At 35.0% G+C, this 24,250-nt stretch overlaps 1 protein-coding gene across 1 annotated transcript in view; it reads left to right on the forward strand.

Moving 5' to 3' along the window:
- Window positions 1–24,250, forward strand: part of TINAG (tubulointerstitial nephritis antigen) — a 70,605-nt gene that overhangs the window by 11,602 nt on the left and 34,753 nt on the right. Inside the window, exons 4-8 of the mRNA XM_016198058.2 lie at window positions 997–1,111; window positions 12,351–12,474; window positions 16,151–16,301; window positions 18,637–18,817; window positions 20,555–20,600. Coding sequence (XP_016053544.2) covers window positions 997–1,111; window positions 12,351–12,474; window positions 16,151–16,301; window positions 18,637–18,817; window positions 20,555–20,600 — 617 coding nt within the window. The remainder of the gene's footprint in view (window positions 1–996; window positions 1,112–12,350; window positions 12,475–16,150; window positions 16,302–18,636; window positions 18,818–20,554; window positions 20,601–24,250) is intronic.

Here is a 24,250-nt window from a genome sequence, read left to right on the forward strand (position 1 = left end):
CTAAGCACATTATTGAAAATTGAGTTTTATCTTCAGTCATTCATAACAGCCTATCACATTATAAATAATTTGGTAATAAACACAACAGAATAAAATTTAGATTTAAGTACTGAAAATATATTGTAGATATATTTGTAGAATAATTTTGTAGATAATTCAAAAAAGCAATGATCAAATTATTTTCATCTCTCTCATTTTTATCTCCTAACATTAAGGAATATTTGTTTTCTTCAAATTTCAATATTAAAATGGGAAAATAAAGCTTCTTTTTCTATGTAGGGGCACAAAATATGTCTCCAGAAAGAAATGCCCTCTTTTGTTATCTAATTTCACACCAATTGAATGTGTATTATTGTGAATAATAATAATAATAACTAATATTATTGAGTACTTAATACAAGTTAACTCACTTAGCATGATAGAATATTTCAATATTTAAATAAAATATTTAAATAAAATTTCAAAAATTAATTAGCACTGATGTAATCTTTTAAAGAATATCTATTTTATTCTCAATTTTTTTACAAGGTATGGATACTTTATGTGGTCAACTTTTCAAACCTAAATTATAAATGAAACAGATTACCATTTTTAATCTATATGTACATTTCTATACATTCATGATTCTATCTAAAATGCATTTAATGACATTTAAAAATAACTGCACATATTGGCCTTATTACCACTTACTCTCTTTACAGATTGTAAAGATTTTATATTTTTAAATTTTGTCTATATTTGCATAGCCTTAGGTTTCTCATATGAGTCATTAAAGTAATTGACATGTGCCTTGTTTAGGAAGAGGGCCTCATAGATTCATTACTGGAGTAATTCAATGCCCCATCACTTACATGAAAAATCACGTCTAGCGTACAGTAACAGTTCCAATTTGGCAAGATTTGTTTTTGTATAGTTTTAGAGGTATAAATGAACATGTATTTATAAAAGTGTTATTCCATAACCTCCACACATTTTTCTCTTTCATTTGTAAGGCAGATGGACAGCCCAGAACTACAGTCAATTCTGGGGGATGACTTTAGAAGAAGGGTTTAAACACCGCCTTGGCACCTTGCCGCCCAGCCCTAAGCTTCTGAGCATGAATGAAATGACAGTAAGTGTTTTCTGTCTCTGACTTATGTATGCATGTGTACAGGTGTGTTCGTATGTGCATTTAAAGCAATTTTAAATAACAAATAGTTCTGAGCTTTCAGTTATAATTTTGTCATATAAATAAAATAATAAAACATTCCCCAAATGGTTGTTACATCCCTCAGAATTTCATTTAGAGTCTTAAAGTTTATTAATATCAATTAGATATAGTCTCCTATCTTCAAGAACAATTGTGTGTTCGTGTACATTGCTGATGATTTCATGGAAATTTATGTTTCTGATCATTGTCTATTCAGTGACCCAGTGCTTAGGAAAGGCATTAGTTGTCCTTATTTCCTTTTTAAAAGTAAGAATAGTACCCTGGCATGTGTGGCTCAGTTGGTTGAACATAGTCCCATGTACCAAAAGGTCACCGGTTCAATTCCCAGTCAGGGCACATGCCCAGGTTGCAGGCTCAATTCCTTATAGGGGCCAAGCAGGAGGCAGCCAATTGATATTTCTCTCACATTGATTCTCTCTCTCTCCCTTTCTCTTTCTCTAAAATCAATAAAAACATAAAAAAAAAAAAAAAAGCATAGTTATTTTATGAATTGGTCTCTTGAACTATCCATTCTCACATGGATAAAATAAATGCCAATAACTGCAGACATGGAGTCTATGATGATTAATAAAGGTTTATCCTCAAAAACCCTCAGCATTTTCATTGAAAGAACATCTTCAAATTTTGCCTGATGGCCTGGCAAACTCCTTTGTGAGATTTCTGTTTCCTAACACTCTTATGCTTTGTACTATTGTATTGGTCTTCCCTTTCATTTTTAAGAGGTGTTATCATCTGATAATAGGTATCTTGCATAAATAGGCTTCTACCTCTGTAACTATTACAGACTTTTAACTCCCAGAGCTGCAGTTTTACCACACTGAGATATGTGGTGTCTCTCAGGCACACACACTTTGTGGCTGAGAAGTTAATTGTCTTCAAGGCCCTTTAACAAATGCGCAGGGCAGAGCTGGACTCCCAGACAGCTGGAGTGCAGCCCCTTCACTCTGTAGTCAAGATACCAGGTCCTGGCTGCCTGGAAGTTCTCAGCATCTCAGAGCAGGCAGAGCTGTTGTTTGCTGCTGGATAAATTGTAAATCCACAGGTTTCTCATTAAACATGTAATGTTTTGCTTTTGAAAAATATAATCCCCTGAGTTATTATTCCAATTCAAGTTCCACTAGCAGGGCCTTCTACACTATAACTAGGATCAGAGAAGATAGTAATAGCTGCCATTTATTCAGTAGTTGTGTGTTAAGCACCCTTATAAGCACTTTCACACATCATCTCATCTAATTCCCACAGCAGCTTGATGTAGTGGGCACTATAATTGCCTGTATTTTAAAGACAAGAAAATTGAGATTGAGAGCGATTAAGTCACATTGAGATTGAGAGAAGTGAAAAGCCGCCACAAAATTACTTAAATTACAGAGCCAAGACATCTTAAAAGATCTGCCCCCAAAAGAGTAACCAGAGTCCCAACAGAATTAGTAAACTTTGATCCATCGAAGTTTAAAAATAGCAAAAAGCCTTTTAATCTTTAATCCAGAGCCAACTTTATAAAATGATCAGTTTAGATGTATTTTTCGATCTTCCCTATAATTGGTAAGATATAAAATCTTTAGAGGTGTGGCTCATATGCATGAATTTTAGTGACCTAACTGCATCATGGATTGGAAGAGTTATTTTTTTTTCCTGGCTCATTTTTTGTTTTGTTTTTTTTTGTTTGTTTGTTTTCATTTTTGTCCACATCTGGGGGAAAAAAGAAGCAGAATCATTTAAGAAAAGAATAAACTCATATCTTTATAAGGATTGCTGTTTCTCCTGCAGTCCTTATAAAGATATGAGTTTATTCTTTACTGAGGGCCCAGTCAACCACATACTGGGTGTCTATATAATTGTTCTCTGTATTATTTCTAACATTCCCTTTTAAGTTTTAATTTTTGCAACTTGGACTATTTCATATTCTAGAAAAAGTGAGGTACATTTCTTTCCCAAGTTGCCATTCTCCACAGCATGGAAAAAGAAATTTAATTCTAAATCATTATTGGCTGCTGGGATTTGTTTACATAAAAGTCACTATGGTGATATTTAAATGAACAATTTTAATGATTAGTAGTTTGGGAGAATTTGAATTACCTAATGCTACAAATGAATGTAATATAGTGGCCTAATAATCCCAGGAAAGCAATAAGGAAAATTTGGCTGATCTATAAGAGTTCATTACCCACTTATGATGTAAGGCAAGGAAGTAGCTTTTAACTTCTAGGGCACAGAAGCTTGAGGACTGAAGGTCTTTCAAAAGTTTCTAAGTGTTGGTATTGTTCTAATAATCTGGTCAGATATAAGAAAATCAGAAATGTAATAAATACTTTCAGGAAGAACATGAGGTTAATATGAACTGAAGTACACTGGTAACTACAGGAAAATCTTAAAAAAAATGGGTTAATTATTAACCCCAATACATCAAATTGCCTCTGAGTAAACTGGAAATAAATTTTTTTTTTTTTTTTTTGTATGCTTCAGGATAACTCTCCCTCCCCAACTTTTTCCAAAATTTTTATATCATTTTCAACATATGATGATCTATACATACAGTCGGGGTAGGCAGTTGACAACAGTGATAAAGTTTTTGCTGGAAACTCTGTTGCATCCCCCTCAAAACATCTCCCTTTCCTTGGCCACATTACATAGATGCAAGTTGGATTTCATTAAATTCATTTATCCTGGGTGGGAAAGATAAGTGATGAGTCATCCCTGGTTCCTGTGAAAGCTCTTCTGTTCCCTGCCTGGTTTCCCGGATTCATTCCTTGGCTTATGTCACTATTACCAGAATGTGTCTGCTGAGGACAAGTAAGAGGATTATCAATAGGTGTTGTACAAAGAGTTCTTATGATCATATAAATATGGAAAGTTTAATCTATATGAATAAGTTCCATTGAAACAAGTTTTTGCAGAGTGTGATTAGTAATAATGAGGAGTAGAAATACGTTGATTGTAGCGAATTGAAATAGGTAATTTAAGGATTTTGGAAAGCCCTTCCTGGATGGCAATCCTAAATGAGGGCAGATAAAAGGAAACATAAACTTGGTGTTTTCTCTGGGTACAAGCAGAATGAATGAAAGAAAGTAAAAAATAAAATGGGAAGAAAGAAGCTAGACCATGTAGCTTGTTGCTGTGTACAAAGATTCACTCCACCCACTTTAAGATTGTGTCTTGTGTAAGGTCAACAAACACTGGCCGATTAATTCATGCTTAATCTTTCCTGAAAGCATTATCTTGAGATTGTTCTTGTCCTGATTGTACAGCTCTATTCTAAATTGTTCTACACTATAAATGTTAAGATCAATTGAATTAATTAGCATTCTATGTCAGTCCATTGAAACTGTATGTTTTATAGATAGACTCACAAGGGGACTGACTGGGAGCAGGCCTTCAGAAGAACCATAACTCCCCATAAAAGCTTTAAATTCTGCTCATTGAGCCTTTTGTCTCCTTATGGTGCGAACAGGTTATAACATGGTTTAACATTATATCTTCTGAAGATTCACGCTATTCGTTATTATGTTGAACACATAGAGAACCTTTATTCCAACTTTTTCTTTTTGCCTAGTGTTTCCTAAATTCGTGAGATCAGAGAAAATTTTTGGTTTTTTGTTTGTTTGTAATAGTTATTAACATACCTTAAGATTTAGGCTCCATAGAATACACTTTAGGAAATGCTAATTTAAGCTAAAATATTGAAATAAGAATGCTGAAGGGAGCAGAAGTATACTTATATAAAATACAACATTCTCAATGTTTCAGAAAGAAAACAATGGTGTCAACTCATTATTATGACTGTATGCAAAACTCGCATTGACTGAGGGCATCTTGAGCCAGCAGACGTATCATAGTTGGAGTTCGTTCATAGGCAGGTGTAGGCCAGTGGGCTTCCCCATTCTATATACCTTACAGCCAGTGTGGGTCTCAGTCTGGCTCCTCCACCTATTGCTTCAGTCTCCTCCTCTGTGAAAGGCTGGTAGCGGTTGTTCCTAATGCTTAGGGTAGTAAGAAGTCCATGAAACACTGAACGAGAAGTGCTCAGCACAGTATTAGACCATAGTAAAGCACTAAGGAAATGTTATTACATAATACGTAAGTGGTTCTTTCTTCTAATGATTAACTTTAAGAGAACAGCAGAGTTCTGAAACAGGTCAATTCTTTAAGGACTAAATGATCACTTGGAGCATTTTATTTGATAAAGGAAGGTGTAGCTCTGGATTTCTTAGCCCAGATGGAGTTGACATGTTTCTGGTGAACCTGAAAGTTCTTCTACTATGCCCCCAAATCAAACCAAATCATATCAAATCAAACCTAATCAAATCAACTCTGTACCTGATTGTTTTTCCAGACATAATGGTCAAGTGCTTTTGAATTTGGGAAATAATTTCAAAAAGCTTCACTTTGTTTTCCTGGCTGGCGTGGCCCGATTCGTTGGGGCATTGTCCCATACGCCACAGGGTTGTGGGATTGGTTCGTGGGCAGGGCACATGCCCAGGCTGCCGGCTCAGCCCGGAACCCCAGCCGGGGGTGCGCGGGGAGGCCAGGCGCCTGACTGTGTCTCTCTCTCTCACACGGGTGTTTCTCCACCTGTCTCTCTCCCACCCCTTCTCTCTCAAATCAGTGGGTATGTCCTTGGGTGAGAATTAAAAAAAAAAGTCACTGTATTATATCCTATTATAAATATTACAAATATTTTAAATGAATACTATTTTCAAACAGAAATGGGGAAAAGGGTTTATTTCTATTCTTGGTTCAGTTAAAAAACTTTTAAAATAGCTTTTTGTTGCTGGTTCCCCAGGGAGAGCAATACAAGTTAACAAAAGCTACTACAGATAAGCATCACAGTTAAGGGGAAGCTATTTGGACACTATTAAAACATGAAGAAGCCTGGTATAATGTTTGAAACCTGCAGCTGTACTATATTATATGGATGAGATGGCTGTATGTAAAAATGTTCTAAACATTTTTTGTCATCCTCAGAGCTTACTACTACATCTTTTCTCACTCGCCCAATATAAATGACTTCAGTGTGTTTTAGTTGGCATTACTAACAAAGGAAAAATAAAGTTTTTTTCTATGATCGGTTAGAAGTTGAAGTAAAATAACATTTAATGTATTATATAACTTTTAAAGCCATTGATCATTGAGGTTAGAAAAAAAATTATTTAATGAGCTGAATACTTTATCATTGTCTAGATAACACATAGTATTTGATTGACTGGATTTATTTCTCTACTTTTAATAGGAGGAACCTGCTTTTTCCTTTCTGAAATACATTTCAGTGATAGCAAGAACTGAGGGATGAGAAGTACCTTTGGAAAAAATCAAAGTGAATTATTACCAAGTTTAGGTTTTACCCTTCCTAGGTTTTTGAAGTTTTTAGTTTGATTAGGGATAACCCTGCCTGCACAAACATCTTCCACTTGATTCTAATGAGGTTTGTTACCCGTGTAAACAACAGCCTAAACAGAAACTAGAACACTGACTAGAAAAGTGAAAAACACAGTTATAGAGTTATATTCTTTATATAATATTGAACAAAATGACTATTTTCCCCATAAAATTGATGTTTAGCTCCCACATAGATAAGGCAAATGACATGAGGCTTTTATAATAATTTTCTAAAGTATGGTAGGTGCCCATGATGCTACAGGACTGGGCCATGACTGGGTGACATAGTCGAGTCTTTAAGTGTATATTTCCCTCAGCTCTTAGAACCCTCTTACCTGTATAGGTAAAGAGTGAGGGACAGAGTAGGGTGCCAGTTGTTGTTGCTGTCTCTAAGAGCTCTAAAATTTAAAGAGCATCAAAGGATTACTTATGCCTTGTCAGGTCTCTGTCTTTTCTTTCTTTCCCTCCTTCTCAATATGGGATCCCAAACTCTTCAGTAAATTTTAGAAAATATACACCCAGCCTCACTCTTTATTCTGCTGAACTTGTGGCAGAGTGAATGACTTATCTCTCAAATCAGTTTCTGAGTTTTCAGTTTTATTTTTTTCTATTAGTCACAGTCTGATGCATAACACTGTGATATAATTGAACATGACCTAAACAACACCATGGGGCTCAATTGACAACCGCAAGATACATTTTTAAAAATGTGAAAATTATTTTTCCCTGTCTAGCAACAAATATTTGGGGCTGTTAAAAAGTAGATTCCTGAGGTGATTTGTTGTATTGGTATTACCGGCACCTACTCTCTGGCACCCCCAAGCCCTGGTCTACCTAGTCCGTTCTATGGTTCTTCTCAAAGGTTATCCCAGAAACACTAGTCCTTCGATCTGTTTCACAGAAAGAATGATTTGAAATAAAATACTTCGCACTGGGTCACAAACATTTACAATCACAAACACTATTTTCAATTGTTTTAGCCTCACGACTTTTAGGTAGTTTATAAAACATGTTGCAGTGAGGACAAAAATCTATTTAATTTTCAAAACCAGTGTTCCTCAGATCTATTGGATGAATTAACTCCTTCTTTTGTAATTATTGATCACAATACCTCAAAACTAGTGTTTCAAGAAGCTCACTTGAGGAAATATCCTGGTTCATCAATTTCTATTTGCACTTTTTCTTCACTTTTTTACCCTCTGAATTTGGGGTGCGTCTTACATTTGATGATGTCCTGGGTTCAGTGAAATATGGTGTTGCCCTAGCAGCTTTCATGTCCGTTGTGTGTACTGTTTTAGGTACGATTAGGCTCATCTGAGAGTGACAAATGATAGTGGCTGAAATAGCATAGAAATTGATCTCTTACCGACAAACCTGGAGGTGGGTGGTCCTCCACTAGAGTTGCATTTCTTGGTGTTGGGTATCCAGGCTTCCTTCTTGTGCCATGTTCCCGAGCCTTCATATCCAAGGCCACGCAATGGTTCATGAAAGCTGCTCTATGTTCATCTATAATGCCCACCTTCCTACCAGGAGTCAAAGAAAACAAGATCAGCCAAAAGTGGTGAAAGAAAGTGCCAGATGTCTCCTCAGGAAAGTTCTCAGACACTGCCAATGGCACTTGGTCTTACATCCGATAGGCCAGAAGTTTGTAATGTAGCCACGGCTGGTAGCCAAAGGGGTCTAGGGAATGGAGTAATTTTTCTAAGCTTCTGTGTATTGAAATAAAATTGTTATTGCTACGAATAAAGGGAAAGCCTATGCAGGGGGTGCTGGAGAACTAGCACTACCGGCTACAGCGTGATCCCTGAATATCGCTATTTACAAGAAGTAGATCATTGAAAATCTACTCTACAAGTAGAAACTAGAGCACAACTCTTCCACAGTTAAGGCTGGAAGGCAACTATTGTTAAAGATGAAAAATTTATTTTGCCTATAGCAGCCAGAAAATTAGCCCTTTTCTCTCCAACATCCACTAGTTTAGAAGAAATGTCTTGGTATGCATGGCTTTGGATCTGGAGGTCAGAACAGAATGATATTCTCTGTCACCATCCTTTGATTCTCCAGTCACTCTGATTATCCAAATTTCAGTGGGGGAAGTACGACTAGAGATACTGGGACTGATTCACATAGTCAATATGGTGTAGACATGGGTTCATAGTAACAGCTTCCGAAATGTCCAGAATTTGATTAGTTTGCTCACAAGCTGCTCTCTGATTGTATCCATTACTCTTTCAGAGGTATTGATTGAATTAAATGCAGGAATTACTGTAAAATTTTTCCAGTGTGAACCATTGCATTTGATTTTTATATTTGCTCACAGTATCTTTAATCAGTCATTTCTAAATGGAAATATTGAAGTAGGGAGACTGTTCAAATTTAACCTCAAATTTGACTACTGTTCATTTGGAAATAACTGACTGATTTTTTTTCAATATTACAATTAAAAGACTTAAAAAATGTCCATATGTAACAGTGTAAATCTTGTTAAAATATAGATTTCTATTTGTGCCACTGTCATTTTGGAATTTGTTACTCTCAGCTCTTCTTGATTCTTTTGCTTTAACCTGTCCTTTGACCCAAAACAAGCAAATAAACAAACAAACAAAAAGTATCATTCATTAAAGCCAGATTTTACTACCAATTCCAAGCTATTATTCTGTGTCACTTATTTATAAGCTCTTAAAACCATTCACTTTGGAGGGAAATTATGTAATAATTTAATGTAAAAATAACTTATAATGAGATATAAAATGTCCTCTGTATTCATTATATCAGATTATATGATATCATAAGGCAAATAAAATTAGAAGGCAATATATGCCCATTGGGCTTTATATCCTATGGGCTTATTTTTAGGAACAGCAATATTAGATAAAGTGGTAAAAAGTCTTGAAAGATCTAAGAGGTGAGCTTCATGAGTTGATCTGGCTTAGTGGGTTGGTAAAAATGTTTTTAATAAAAATGTTATTTTGCTTGTTTTTTTCTCTACTGCCTTAGCTTATTGAGAAGGATTAGTCAATGTTATTTTTTATTTTTCAACAACAAATTGTAAAAGCAAAAAGAACAATGTGGGCTGGTATCATTATTTAACTTAATGTGCCCACAGGGGAAACACTGATTTTTTAAAGAGTTGAAATCTACCAGACAGATAGATGGGTATCTTCTATCCCTCCCATGCACAAAGCTCTCTGGTGGGGCTTTGGAATGTGGAAGTCAAATTCTAAATAACTTACCCCTGCTGATGTGTGTTTAAAGTTATGCTTATATTTTTATTGCTTCAGCACAGAAGGGAAATACCCTAGCTATGTTATTAAAAAGGAATTATGAAGTGGTACATAAAGTAACAAGACACCTACTTTTTTGGAAACTTGAGGCAACTTAGTATCATAAGTGCTTAAAAGCCCATTTTAAGCCAATAATAAAATTGGAAGGTATGAAGATTATATAAAAAATATATAAAGTAGACCCCCTTTATCGATGGGGAATATGTTCTAAAACCCCCAATGGATGTGTGAAACCACGAATAGTACTGAACCTTATAAATGCTCTATTTTTTCTATACATAAATACCTATGACAAAATTTAATTTATAAATTAGGCACAGGGAGAGATTAACGAAAATAACAATAAAATAGAACAATTCTAACAATATACTGTAATAAAAGTTATGTGAATGTTGTCTTGGTCTCTGTCTCTGCTACCTGATGTGATTGCCAGTGGGAGGGGATCATATACTGAGTGACCAGTGGGAGGGGAGTGTACACTGAGTGACCAGTGGGAGGGGAGCGTACACTGAGTGACCAGTGGGAGGGGAGCGTACACTGAGTGACCAGTGGGAGGGGAGCGTACACTGAGTGACCAGTGGGAGGGGAGCCTACACTGAGTGACCAGTGGGAGGGGAGCCTACACTGAGTGACCAGTGGGAGGGGAGCCTACACTGAGTGACCAGTGGGAGGGGAGCGTGGCTGCACTGGACAAAGGGATGATGCCCATCGCAGGTGGAAGGAGCAGGACCGTGCAGCATTTCAGGATGCTACTCAGAATAGCGTGCAGTTTAAAACTCACCAGTTGTTTATTTCTGGAATTTTCCATGTAATATTTTTGGACCATGGTTGATCTTAGGTAGCCAAACCTACAGAAAGCAAAACCACTGATAAGGAGGGACTATTGTATTTCTGTCCCTGTTAGAAAGACACCTTTGGAGAGTGATTCTCTATCTCGGAAACTATCTACTCAGAGCAGTAAATGTATTCTGCTCCAACTATAAATTTTTGCAGTGCGGTCAATCTAATGGCATAATAATCTAAAATTAGCAGGCACCTACTGTGATCCCCTCAACATTTCCTGTACTTTTCTTCCATCATCTAAACAGCAGTGTTTTTAGTAATGCAAATCAGGACTTAATAACTTTCTTATCAGGTGATAATAATTTTTTAAATCAAAACTGAGCTTTCTCATTAAACTTCAAATTTATAAATATTTTGGATGGGTAGCTCTTCAAGCAGACATGTAAATTTTCAATTTTACTTTAGTCTTAAAGGTATTATATAGTTATCAGAAATATTTTGTTTGCAAAAAGTTGGATCAGTAGCCTGACTTGCTCAATGCATAATTACAAAACTTTTAAATAGATCGACAATTAACTTTCACAGATATTTTACTTCTGTTACAGCATCCATGTATTCATGATGAAGTAGGGAAATGCTACATGGAGCATACTGTTAAGCATTCTAAAACCTGGGTCTAGTTTCAGGGTTATTTCTTATTTAACTGAGAGGACTTAGCACGTCATTTAACTTTTAGAAATTTATTTCCTCACTCATAAAATAGTAATATCTGCCCTGATTATATCAGAGCTATTGAGAAGACAAAAGAAAATACTGAGTATTAAAATATTTTAAAAACTTTAAAGCAGTCTCAAAAGTGATGCATGTGCATGTGAACATGTATGTATACATAAGTGATAAAAAATAATTGATTCTTATTTGGTTTGAGTTCTGATTTTTTTATGGAAGTGAAAGTTAACACTCTTTAGTAAAGTTTGGGAAAGAACAGGGCATTGTGTTTTAGATTTTCTTTGAGTGACATGAACAGAGCAAGGTCTATAACATTTAATTTGCTTTCTTGGAAAGATAGCAGCTGAAAATTGACTCTGTCAGGACTTTAACATGCTCTCTTAAGACATAATGGTATTGTACATTTGGTATTACACACTTTCTGAAGTCTTTTTTAATCTTCAAAGGCTTTATAAATGTCAACCAATTTGTCCCACTTTTGTTTCCCAATAACTGGTGTAAAATTGGTGTATCTTGGGGCTCCAAGTGTGTTAATGCATAGTTGCCACAAATGTATTGTTTCAAAATTAATTTCACACATTCTCCAACATAGGAGAGACATAGAAGTAAATATTATTTATGAAGCCAAATTTAAATAACACCATGCAGGCTTTCACAGGATGACCAAAATTCTGATTTAAGATGACAAACATTGGCAGAAATTATTGTACTGTGTGGTAACCCAGAAAAAGCATTCTGTGTATTGTTGTTATGACTTTATATTATGTTATGATTCCCCACATTGAGTTGCCATTTTTAAACATATATGAATTAGAAATCATACATAACTAATGCTTTTCAGTGATGTTGTTGAGAAAGAGTAAATGTACAAAATAAAAAACAATAATAAACATAAAAGGATATGGAATTTTCCTCTAATGGTTATTGGGATACATTTGAAAAAATATGACACATCTGTGCTTCTTCCTTAGGCTCCTTTACCTGCAATAACTGACCTTCCAGAGTTTTTTGTTGCTTCTTACAAATGGCCTGGCTGGACTCATGGCCCATTGGATCAAAAAAATTGCGCTGCGTCATGGGCTTTTTCCACTGCAAGTAATAAAGTCATTTTAATTACTTCCTTATAAATTCTCTCTTTGACTCTAGATCTTGGGACAGTAATTAAAAGGTTTTAAAATGTAAAATATTAACATTTGGTTAATTAAAATAAAATCTTATTCTTCAGAGAAAGCAACCTGAAGATTATATAAAAATCCATTTTACTCTGAAAATTGGCATGTAGAGTTTAATTTTAGAGAGTAAATCAAACGAGCAACAAAGGAAAGTTGCTAAATATTTTTGTCCTTGGGAAGTTAAGGCCAGATAATAAGAGGAATGAATGTAAGGTTCCTTTTCATTCATAATATAATACTAATATACACAAACCTATATAATTCTTAAATTATTTTCTTTTGAAAATATTAAAAAAAATATATTAAATTGGTAAACTAATTTGATATAAAGTAAGACCAGAATTAACTGATAATGGGTTAAGTGGGTTTAATATCATTGTAGGTAAAAACAAATATATAGTTTGAGTCTAATGTAATATATCCAGTCTTTTAATGAGAGTAACTTCCAAATTAGTATTGCTGATCATTCCAAAAAAAGTATAGTAATACATCTTTTATAGATATTTTTGTATAGGTTCACAAGTCCAGTAAATCAATACTCAGTTTAATGCCAAGATTTGGTGTCCAAATTATCCCAAAGGAGTGCTTGTTGTATTTATTCCAGCAATTAAATTGACACTAACATAATATTTATTGGCTGCTATCAAAGATCTTCATAAAACTATGCTCTAAGCTTTAAAGGAAATTACAAAAGAGTACTCAAAAACAGTCTAAGCATTGACAGCATTGTGAAATAAGTACATAGGCTCCTAGAGGAGCCAGCTCTGAAGAGGGGCATTCCTTGGCACAGAAATGTGCTGATATCTTTGTGTAAATATTATTACTTCGTAGTATCAGTTAGTTTGTTCTAGAAATAATGACAGTAGCCAAGGTCACCTCTGGAGTGGCTCCCTCTGTTAACTCTAAGCTGCCTCCTACTCCTCTCCCCAGAATATAAATCCTCCCAGACTATCTGATGTCTGTCCTCAGCGCATTAGGGATCCATAGGGGACCTCTTTGAGCCCTGTTCCAGATGGGTGGAGAGAGACTTAATCAGATAAATCATTTGTCATTTTATATTCATGCGGTTAATGTATTACACCTCCTAAGTGATATATAAGCATTTTGCTTTAACTTTAGGTTAGACTGGTATTTCTGAAGATGTCCTAGGAAAGATACTGGTGGTAAAATGCTGAGAGTAAGTAAGCTTGCTAGGCTGATTTGGACAGTGCGTTTTTAGGTCCCTAGTCACAGACCCACAGAAGGCCTCAGCTCAAGACAAAGCCTGATTTTGTCCCCAAAACACTAGAAAGAGGGTTTTCAACACTTTGGGGGCTTCAGAGGACCCAGTTTCGTGTCCTATGTATTCAGCAAGGAAAAATCAGGCCAGTGCCATCCTTTTTAATGTGTTAGGTAAAGAAAAGAAGAAACTAGGTTCTTGTGAAGATCTAGAAATTGTATCAGGAAGTAGTAGTTAAAATAAGAAAATTTATCGTTCAAAGAAGCTAAAAGCTATAAAATGGAATAAATAAGACATTAGAAATAGATACATCTATAAAGCGATAGTTATTTAGTCAAATAAAATTCCAGCAAGATGTCAGAAGCTGAAGAAGAGGTGAAGGAGTTGGGAGTGATACAAGCCACGGAGAAAATTTGGAGACAGAATAAAATAAGCAGAGAAAATAAGAGTGTGTCTCAGAGGTAAAGCCCAATAAAAGTTTTCAAAAAGAGTGCAGAAACAATTTGCTGAACTGAGTCATTCTTTTATCTTCTGACCTTTTCTAAGTATTTCTGGTGAATTTGGTCTAAACCTTCACTGAGATTCAGAAATGTCTGTATAAGAACAACATATTGTGGACCATCAGAATTTAAACTATTTGTCCTTTAGTTGAAATCTCCAGATTCATGAGACCTTAGAGGTCACCTTTTTTAAGTCTTTAGTTTTATAAATAGGCGTATATAGGTAAAGTGGCTTTCCCAGAGCTGAAAGCCAAGCAGTATCAGAAATGATCCTGGAAGCCAAGTTTCTGACTCCTTGAACGCTGTTTCTCTACATTGCAAAGTATATTCTAAGCTAAAGAATAATTACAATAACATTTCAAAAATTTATATTTGATTCTGATCCCTTGTACTGAAAGTCAAAGCATCAAAGGATATCTATTTTCGTTTATGAAGTAGGGAATGGTTTTCTTGAGGAGAACAGATGTGGTAGTAGAATCTCATTTGCTCCTATGAAATATGTCTTAGCACAATAATGGTTGGGAATCGAGAAGGAGGTAGGAGGTTATAGATTCAACACATACTGAGCATCTGAAATGTGCCAGCAATTGAACTATGGAAATGAGCATATGCTGTAGTTACATAAAAACCATGTATATACAGAAATACATGTGTAAATGAATTATTTTAAAATAAATTATTCTAGAATAATTCTATATTAGCACTTTGAGGGGTTCTAGTACCCAGACAATTTTGATGAGCAAAAATGATAACTTTTTTCTGAGAAAACTTGATGGATAGAAGAACTGTTATGACTTTGGTGCCTTTAATTAAAAGTAACAAATTAAACATCTACACTGAAACTATACCAGACAACACCACCACAATCTGTACCAAAATGGCACGTGCTCCAATTTTTTTTTTTTATAATCTCATTACTCATATTAGTTTATCATGGTAGCATGATCAAAATGAAAACATCTATAGTTTTCTTCTACTGGTTGATTAGTTATGACTCTTTTGTTTCTTGTTTGTCATTGTAATTTCTAGTGCTTAACACAGCTGTCTTCTAGTAGGTAGTCAATAAATATGTGTTGGGAAAAGGGATAAATTGATTAACAACAACCATGCTCGGAAGTTATTTAAACAGAAGAATGTAAGGTTCAATCATAAAAGGTGTATATATATATGTGTATATATATATGTATATATGTATGTATATATATATATGTATATAAATTCTATGTCTACTGAAATAAGATTAGGATCATAATTTTCAAGAATATTAAAAGCATAAAAGTGTGCTATGTGGCTTTTAGATATTTTATAAGATAGAATCATATTAGTCTGGATTAACTTAAGAATGGTCTCATGGGCAGTTAAACTAGATACTAGTTTAAAAACCAAAAATTCAACTTATTCCAAAATATCAGATTAACATAGATGAATTTCTGGTTAATGTTTCTATAATCAGTTTTACTGATTTTCTTAGTTTAGTTACATTCATTTCAAAAAATATATATTTACCCATGACTATATGTAAGATACTGTTCTAGGTGCAAGAGATACAAATATAAGTCATATATAGCCCTGGCCCCCAAAGAGTTTCATTTGACAGATTTCTTAATGAAGAATTCAGTATATAGAACATGAAAGAAACAAATAGAAAAGTCTCTAAGGTTGATAAGACAATGGGGCAATACCAAAATCAGACAAAAATTATGACTGAATTTGTGACAGCTGACATATTGGAATACAAAAATATATTAAGATATCTTGCCTAAATTTTAAATTACATAAAGTTTAGAAGACTAGCTTAGTGTTCAAATAAAAAGGGGTATGTAAGTTATTAGAAATACCATGTGCCATTTGAATATTAATCAACATTTTATTTGAAACAGGTGTGGCTGCTGACCGAATAGCAATTCAGTCTAAGGGTCGATACACAGCCAATCTGTCTCCTCAGAATTTGATTTCTTGCTGCGCTAAGAACCGTCACGGATGCAACAGCGGAAGCATCGATAGGGCGTGGTGGTACCTGAGAAAACGTGGGTAAATAGCTGCCCAACCTGTATTTCTAGGATTCTTCTGAGGGCTGCTTAGGGTTAGAATAAGGGAAAATATATATATTTCAAAATTTTTACCAAAAATATGTACAAATATAAATGCTACATCTATAAAAATGTACGCTATATTTGGTATCTATTGAGTTTATAAACTATTGGAAGCAATTATTTGAAGAGTGTATACTTCCTAAATTAATAGAAATACTCAAGTTAGCATTGCCTTCTTGTTGCTCTGAGCCAAATGGCTCCACTGAATCCCCATGGAGCGAATAGTGTAATTGATATCACAGATACCTCTATTCACCTTTTCAGTTACCCAAGTAGATGAGTAGATAATGTCAGGTAAGTTAGGTTAAGAACCAGATGAATATGCCCAGATGGCATGGCTCAGCGGTTGAGTGTCGACCTATGATCCAGGAGATCCAGGTTTGATTCCTGGTCATGGCACATGCCCAGTTACAGGCTTGATCCCCAGTCAGGGACGTGCAGGAGGCAGCCGATCAATGACTCTCTCACTATTGATGTTTCTACCTCTCTCTCTCCCTCTCCCTTTCTCTCTCTGAAATCAATAAAGACATATTTTAAACAAAAATAATCCGATGAATAAAATAAAGAAGTAATTTACAGTTACCTCAATTCATCGATATCCCCATCCCATTTGATGAGAAAAGGCAGGTTGCATTTCTTTCCTCATATACTCTGATACCCACACAGTGCCCTTGTGTCTACTTGGGGAGCTCATCTACTTAAGAGTTGAATTATTTAAGTAAGTAAACTGCAGGTGATAGCTAGTAGTACACATATGTACTGCTCATCTTTCATTCCTCATCCACCGAGTGCTCTGGACCTGCTATAGAACAGATATGGGCTATGAAAGAGTGGGGGTCAGATATTGATGGGTAGCAATAAATTTCTTTAATTTTTTTTTTCACGTTTTGCCTATAAAGTAGTGCTTAGAATGGACTACTTGGGCTGCTACTTTCAGGTATGTTAGTGCTTGTTTGGCTTCTGCTTTGTACTATGATAAAAATTAAGGCCCTTTAGGAGGTTAAAAATATAAATGATCATTGAGACCCAACTAAATCTCATTGTATTAGTCTGCTTAGTTTAACATAACAAAATGCCATAGACTGGGTGTCTTAATAAGTGTTAATGTGTCATGGTTTTGGAGACTGAGAAACCCAAGATCAAGATGTAGCCAATTCAGTTTTTAGAGAGAACCCTCTTCCTGGCTTGCCTTCTCACTGTGTTCTCACAGGGCAGAGAGAGAGTTCTCCTGTCTCTTCCTCTTCTTATATAAACATGAATCCCATTATGAGTCCCATCTTCTTTACCTCAATTAAAACTAATCATTCCTTGAGGCCCCATCTCCAAATACCATCACATTGGGGATTAGGGATTTAACACATGAATTTGGGGTGACACAATCCAATGGATTAGACTCATCCCATTTAATGCAAGATTTATTTTTTTGAAGTGGTTAGGTTTTTAATGAGTTTGCTTTCATTATGCTCTTTGCCCAGATTTTCTTACTCTATTGAACACTATTGAATTATTTTGAACCAATCCTAATGTATATTTCTATGGCCAATTCAACATTGAATATCTATAAAACCAATTCCATTGTTTTATTTTTCTTAACATCTGCTTCGCTATTCAATGAATTATGTTAGACTTGGAGCCAAATAATTTGTACTTATCTATGTTCATTTTCAAAATCAGGGATTGAAATTATTTTCTTTATCTTTTGTGTAATGTCAGATAACTTTCTATTTTATTAACTTTAAATATTAGCATATACTATTTCTCCAAAGTATTATGAATATAGACACATAATACAAGTCTTATGAGAGGGTATCTATAACTTAATAAAAATGTAAAAAAATACCCTTAATTCTAAAGCTTATATAATTTATCAGAATACCCCATCTAAGTATAATGAAATTCATTGTCCTTTTATATTAAATTTGGCTCTTGTACATTATGCATAATTATAGATGCAGAATGAAGAAGTACTTCCCCTATAAATATTACCACAGATTTTATTGAAAATCACTTTTCACCTTCAGGAAATGCTATAATGTGGATAGAATTACTTATTAAAGTGGGTTGAAGCAAGATTTAAAAAAATTATAATGAGGAAATAAGAGGGAGGCAGGGGAGAGTGTAACATCAGTAGACTGCTCTTTTAGGATCAGTCAACATTTTGCGAGTTACACGTGTAAGTAAACAGAATGTTTAATTCAGTAAAATTGCATATAGATGGAATGTTATGGCATTTTCCTAAGTATTACTTTTACTATTTTGCTTATTCCTCACAGACTGGTATCCCATGCATGCTATCCACTTTTCAAGGACCAAAATGCTACGAACAATGCCTGTGCCATGGCCAGTAGGTCTGATGGGCGGGGAAAACGGCATGCCACAAAGCCATGTCCCAACAACATCGAGAAATCTAATAGGATCTACCAGTGTTCTCCTCCATACAGAGTCTCTTCCAATGTAAGTCTAAGTGGCAAGAATTAACAGGGGTTAACTTGCTCAAAAATATATAGCTCTGCTGTTATTAAAAATATTTAAAAACTATTTAAAACTATTACAGTCTAAGATAATACTATGTTTTCAGGTAAAATTTTCTATATTCTTTTTTTTTAATTCCCACCTGGGGATATTTTTTCCATTGCTTTTCAGAGAGAGTGGAAGGGAGAGAGACAGAGAGAAACAGAGAGAGACATTGATGTGAGAGAGACACATCCATTGGTTGCCTCCCACACGAGCCCTGGCCAGGGCCAGGGCTCAATTCTGCAACCAAGGTACAGTGCCCTTGGATGGGATCAAGCCCGGGACCCTTCAGTCTGCAGCTAAGGTTCTAACCATTGAGCAAAACTAGTCAGGGCTAATTTTGGTATTCTTAAAGTACCCATTAAAGATTTCCAGTTTGGGTCTGATCTCTGTAATATTGGCAGCATAAATGATTGACTTACATTTAAAAATGCCCATGGAAATAGAGTTTTTAAATTATGTTTTAATTAATTATACTTGACAAAACTAAATAAAACCTTTTTTAACTGACTTTTTATTTGTGGTTGTAGCTCATTTTGTCAATCCTTTGCCTTACTCCACAAAATAATTAAAGTAAACAGCTGTAATGGGAAAAAGACACCTTTGGATTCCAGTTTGCCATGTTGAAAGCACTGGCAAATTTTCCATCATGTCAGTGTGTTACCCAGACTTTCTCACTTTCAGAATATCTGAACCTTCAGTTTCCCAGTTACCTGAAGAATACAGTCTGGTATTCTTACCACGGCATACAAGCTTTCATGATTTGGTTCTGACCTGTGCTATTACAGACTCTTGTCTGGCCAGCATCTACCCTTCCACCCACCCATAGGGCTTCTGACATAAGGACCACTGTCTGCTTCCTAGATACACCATTCTCTTTCATGCTTCTCTACTTAGCCAAGGGATGATTCCTCTTATATCACCTATTTCCATCTGGTAAAATCTCACACATGTGTCAACGCCTAGGTCAAAACTTGATCTTCTCTGTGAGGTTTTTCTTGACTCCTAGGTAGGATTAATTTCCCTTTCTTGTTTGCATCTATGGCCCTTTGAGCTTGTCTCTGTAACAGAACTCATCAATTTGTAATGCAATTAGTTGTGCTACTCTCTGTCTAGCCCACAGACAGTAAATACATTGGGGATAGGTTCAGGGTCAATGCCTGTTTCTATCGTGGTGTACAGTGATATGTACTCTGTGATACATGTGCATAGATGAACGAATGAATAAATAGCCTGGCTCTTTACTAAGGGCTGTATTACACACTGGGTAGCAACATTTGTATGCTAATTCTACATTAATGAACTATACTAAACACACATCTGGAATTGCTCCTGTGATCAAGAGAATGGGGATGGCATTAATTGCCAATGATTAAACATGGTTTTAACTTACTTTTTTTTATGACCATAAAAAGTTATTATATCTTCTCTCCATTACAAAATTATTGTCAGTGTTCAAGTCAATGAAATAAATGGTGCATCTTGTTTTTGGCACCTTCATCAGTGGGGCATTTCACATGTGGGTATTTCAAAAGCATGATGAATGGCAACTGGTCAAGGCTCATTGGGTTGTGTAACTCCTAAATTGATTCTACAGCACCTAACATTAAATACCAGACAATGGCATTAGTATCCTCTGATAACAATAACAATGCTCATTGATATTTTTTCTTCTAGGAAACTGAAATAATGAGAGAAATCATGCACAATGGACCAGTTCAAGGTAAACTTAGATAAAATATGGTTGTGTGTTATTTATCCTTTAATAAGCAACATTACATTTTAGCTCATGTAAAAGGAGCTTAATAAAAGAAAGAAAAGTTTTACTTTTAGAGTGTTCATAGGATTCAACAGTTCTAAGGGCAGTGCAATCATGGGAAATACACTTACATAATAACTTCATCAGTTGTCATTTTATTAAAAAAATAGATTCACCCATAAATTTAATTCTTAAATATTAATGACACATTTGATGAAAGTCTGCTAAATATTTCTAAAATGATTATGAACCAAGCAGACAGTCAAATATAAGCAATGGAGCTCATATTTAAAATTCATACATAGAAAACTAAACATTTTCTCACCTTCAGTTTAAATGGATTAGGTAATGAATTGGAAAAAAAAAAATTGAGGTTTAGCAGTAAAAGTAAAGTAGATACTTTCCTGTTTCTATAAACTCAAGACAAATCAAATAAGCCAGTATGATTTTGTATTTTATAAAAGGCTTTCTATTTTGATCAATTTTGTGTTATGGATAGGAAACAGTAAAAAAGAAAATAATATACTAACTTACTGTACATTGACTGATTTTTAAGATATCTCTGATACATAGTTTCTCTGCTTATCTATTGATATTTATTTTGCACTGATGGCATAGCTAAAGATACATTCACAGCTTATATGCTCTGTATTAAACATGGCCTTGAAGGGCATAGAAGAACAAATCTTGTGAGGTCTAAAGTGGAAATACAGGATCTGAACACTGAAAGGCCCAAAATAGATTATCAATGTAATGGGATGAACCAAATACATTTAAATTAACAAAAGAAATTGAAATAAACCATAACTTAAATTTAAAATATTTTATATATACCTAAGGAAGTATTGGCCAGTTTTTGTTTCTGTTTTTCTGAATGCTGATCTAATTAGTATTGATTCAATGTCTAGCAGGAACCATTGATTTTAAAATTGTGTTGAATAATGTGTATTGATTGTTATCACCACTAAATATTTATTGAGAAACTGAAGCTTACACTAAACATATCCTGGGACATATTTAATTTTTAAAAATCCTTGGGCCTTAAACAAAACCTGAAACAAATAAATATAAAAAAAATTTTTTCTTTACAATTGCATCATTTTTGTTGGCTCTTATAAGAAAAGGGCAATGCATGTGTAATTTAAATATATGCCTCAGTAAGTGGAGTGTGTGTGACAAATTTGAAGGAGCACAGGCGTCTGAACTCAAGGATGAATTTAAAAATTCAACTTCCACATTGGCTACTTAAATGACTTTGAGCAAGTTTACTTAACCATCTCAGAATCTTCAGGTCATTGTTACTGTAATAAGTTTGTTTTCTCTCTCTCTCTCCCCGTCAAAAGAAATTTGGATCATAATTATTTAAAACAGAACACTTTAGGTTTCTTTTATGGTCAAGTAGTGAAATGTTCATGAATTTCACATAATTCAGAAATAAAGAGGCCCAGCCGGCAAGGCTCAGTGGTTGACCATTGACCTATGATCCAGGGGATAGCAGTTCGATTCCTCCATCCCCAGTGGGAGGGTGCAAGAGGCAGCTGATCAATGACTCTCTCATCATTGATATTTCTATCTCTCTTTCCCTCTCCCTTCTTCTCTCTGAAATCAATAAAAAATTAAAAAGTAAAAAAAATAGATACAGTTTCAAAATAATAAACTTGAAATGCAAAGTATTCAACATTCATTGAACAAATGTTTGTTGAGAACCTACCTCCTGCCAGCCTGAGCCAAGAGCGAAAGACAGGGCTGCAGTGAAGGAGAGCTTCACCCTGGCCTCAAGCATACGATAATTCTGTATGTTGGTTGGGCTGCAGTTTCCCAGAAATAAAATTGCATTACAGTAGCTATATAGTTAAATGTTTGTGGGTTCATCAAGTCTGTTTGGGTGTCAGAGACTGAAAGAAGGAGCTGCCTTCAAGTTCATTGTGATGGCTTCTCGCCCATGTTTCTTTAGTTGGCAGTTTTTTCAGCAATGAAGTACATATTTTATTCATAGTGGTTAAGAGAAAGTTGGGAAAAGCTAAAGAAGCCAGTGGTTCTATAGAAGAGGAGAACCACTAACAATATCCTCCCATTTTTATAAATGCTGATCCATCTTGCTGTAGATGCACAGTGATTGTCCACCTATTGTTGCCCGGCTAACACATTGCATTTTTCCCCAGTCTCGATACAAAAGGATGTAAAACGCAATAGAATGCTGAATAAATAACATTTTTGCATTCTTCTAAAATACATAGAGTTAAAAATAAGTTTGGGTTATGAAGAGAATAGAAGCAAAGATCTGCATAGAGAACAGTTATATAAATTCTTAAAAACCAATGGAAATGTGTTTAAAAGTCGATAAAGAAAACTTAACCTCTTTTGAGAATATTTGAACAGCATTAGAAAAGGCATGGAACATTAAAAATGAAATAAAAAGTGGAACGTTAAAAAGTTATATTTGACTTTGGAGGAGGAACTTCATTTTAGTATCTACCAAATGCCGGTGACCTCAGTTCCTATTTTATTTAAAATGCACGTCAACTAAGGTAGACAAACATTGCACCCTGTTATGAAGGGTGCTTATTTTGTCCCAACTAAAAGTATTTTCAGTTCACATTTAGAAATTTAAAGTCTTCACTCTGAATTGCCCAAGCCCTTGAACAAAGTACACAATACAGAAAAGAAGTAATCTAGGTGAGGGAATGAAGAAGAGCATTATAAAGTATAAGCTCTTCCTTTCTAAAGAATACAGCATCGAATCAGCTCTCTAGAGCTGCTAGGATGGAAGCCTGTCAGAATAGTCTTTTGCCAAGGGTTTTCTTTTTATCAAGCTCACCAAGGAAAGATTTGTATTTATTTCTAAGGATTAAGGACCATTACTTTAAGCCCAGTTTGCTAGGCTCACCCTTCTCTGCTAGCTTAATTGGAGTTTCAAGAGGCTTGTGCTGAGGCCTAAGTTTAATGGAGAAATTGCAAATCACTAGCCAAGGGTAGTGGTTCTTTGTTGCAAGAGGCTCAATTCCTGGTTATAGTGCTTCTGTCAATTAAGAATATATAGTGTTTCAAAGGAATAATGTATACGTAAGTAACACTCAAACAGCTGAAAGTTGTTCTTAAAACAGGAAAATATTGCAGGCACATATAAGTGACATTATATGATACAGTACTTGTCTTTCTCTGACCAGTTTATTTCACTTGGCATAATACTCTCCAAAGAAACTAACAAAATAGAAAGACTCATAGACACAGAGAACAGACTGACAGCTATCAGAGGGAAGGAGGGAGGGGGGCTGGGTGGAAAAGGTGAAGGGATTAAGCAAAAACAAAACAAAACTCATAGACACAGACGGCAGCATGGTGATGACCAGAGGGCAAAGGGGTGGAGGGAGGCAGAAGAGGGTAAAGGGGAGAGAAATGGTGACAGAGGCTTGACTTGGGGTGGGGAACACACAATGCTATCTACAGATGATGTATTATAGAATTGTGCACCTAAAACCTACATAATTTTATTAACCAATGTCACCCCAATAAGTTAAAAAAAAAGAGAAAATATTGCAGCCAATTAAGTTAAACAGGAATCAAAATTAAGCTGTATTGCAAAATCCCTTCTTAAATTTAACTCCTGGCAATTT

The sequence above is a fragment of the Miniopterus natalensis genome, chromosome 5 (genome assembly GCF_054644295.1).
Source record: "Miniopterus natalensis isolate mMinNat1 chromosome 5, mMinNat1.hap1, whole genome shotgun sequence".
Lineage (NCBI taxonomy): Eukaryota > Metazoa > Chordata > Mammalia > Chiroptera > Miniopteridae > Miniopterus > Miniopterus natalensis.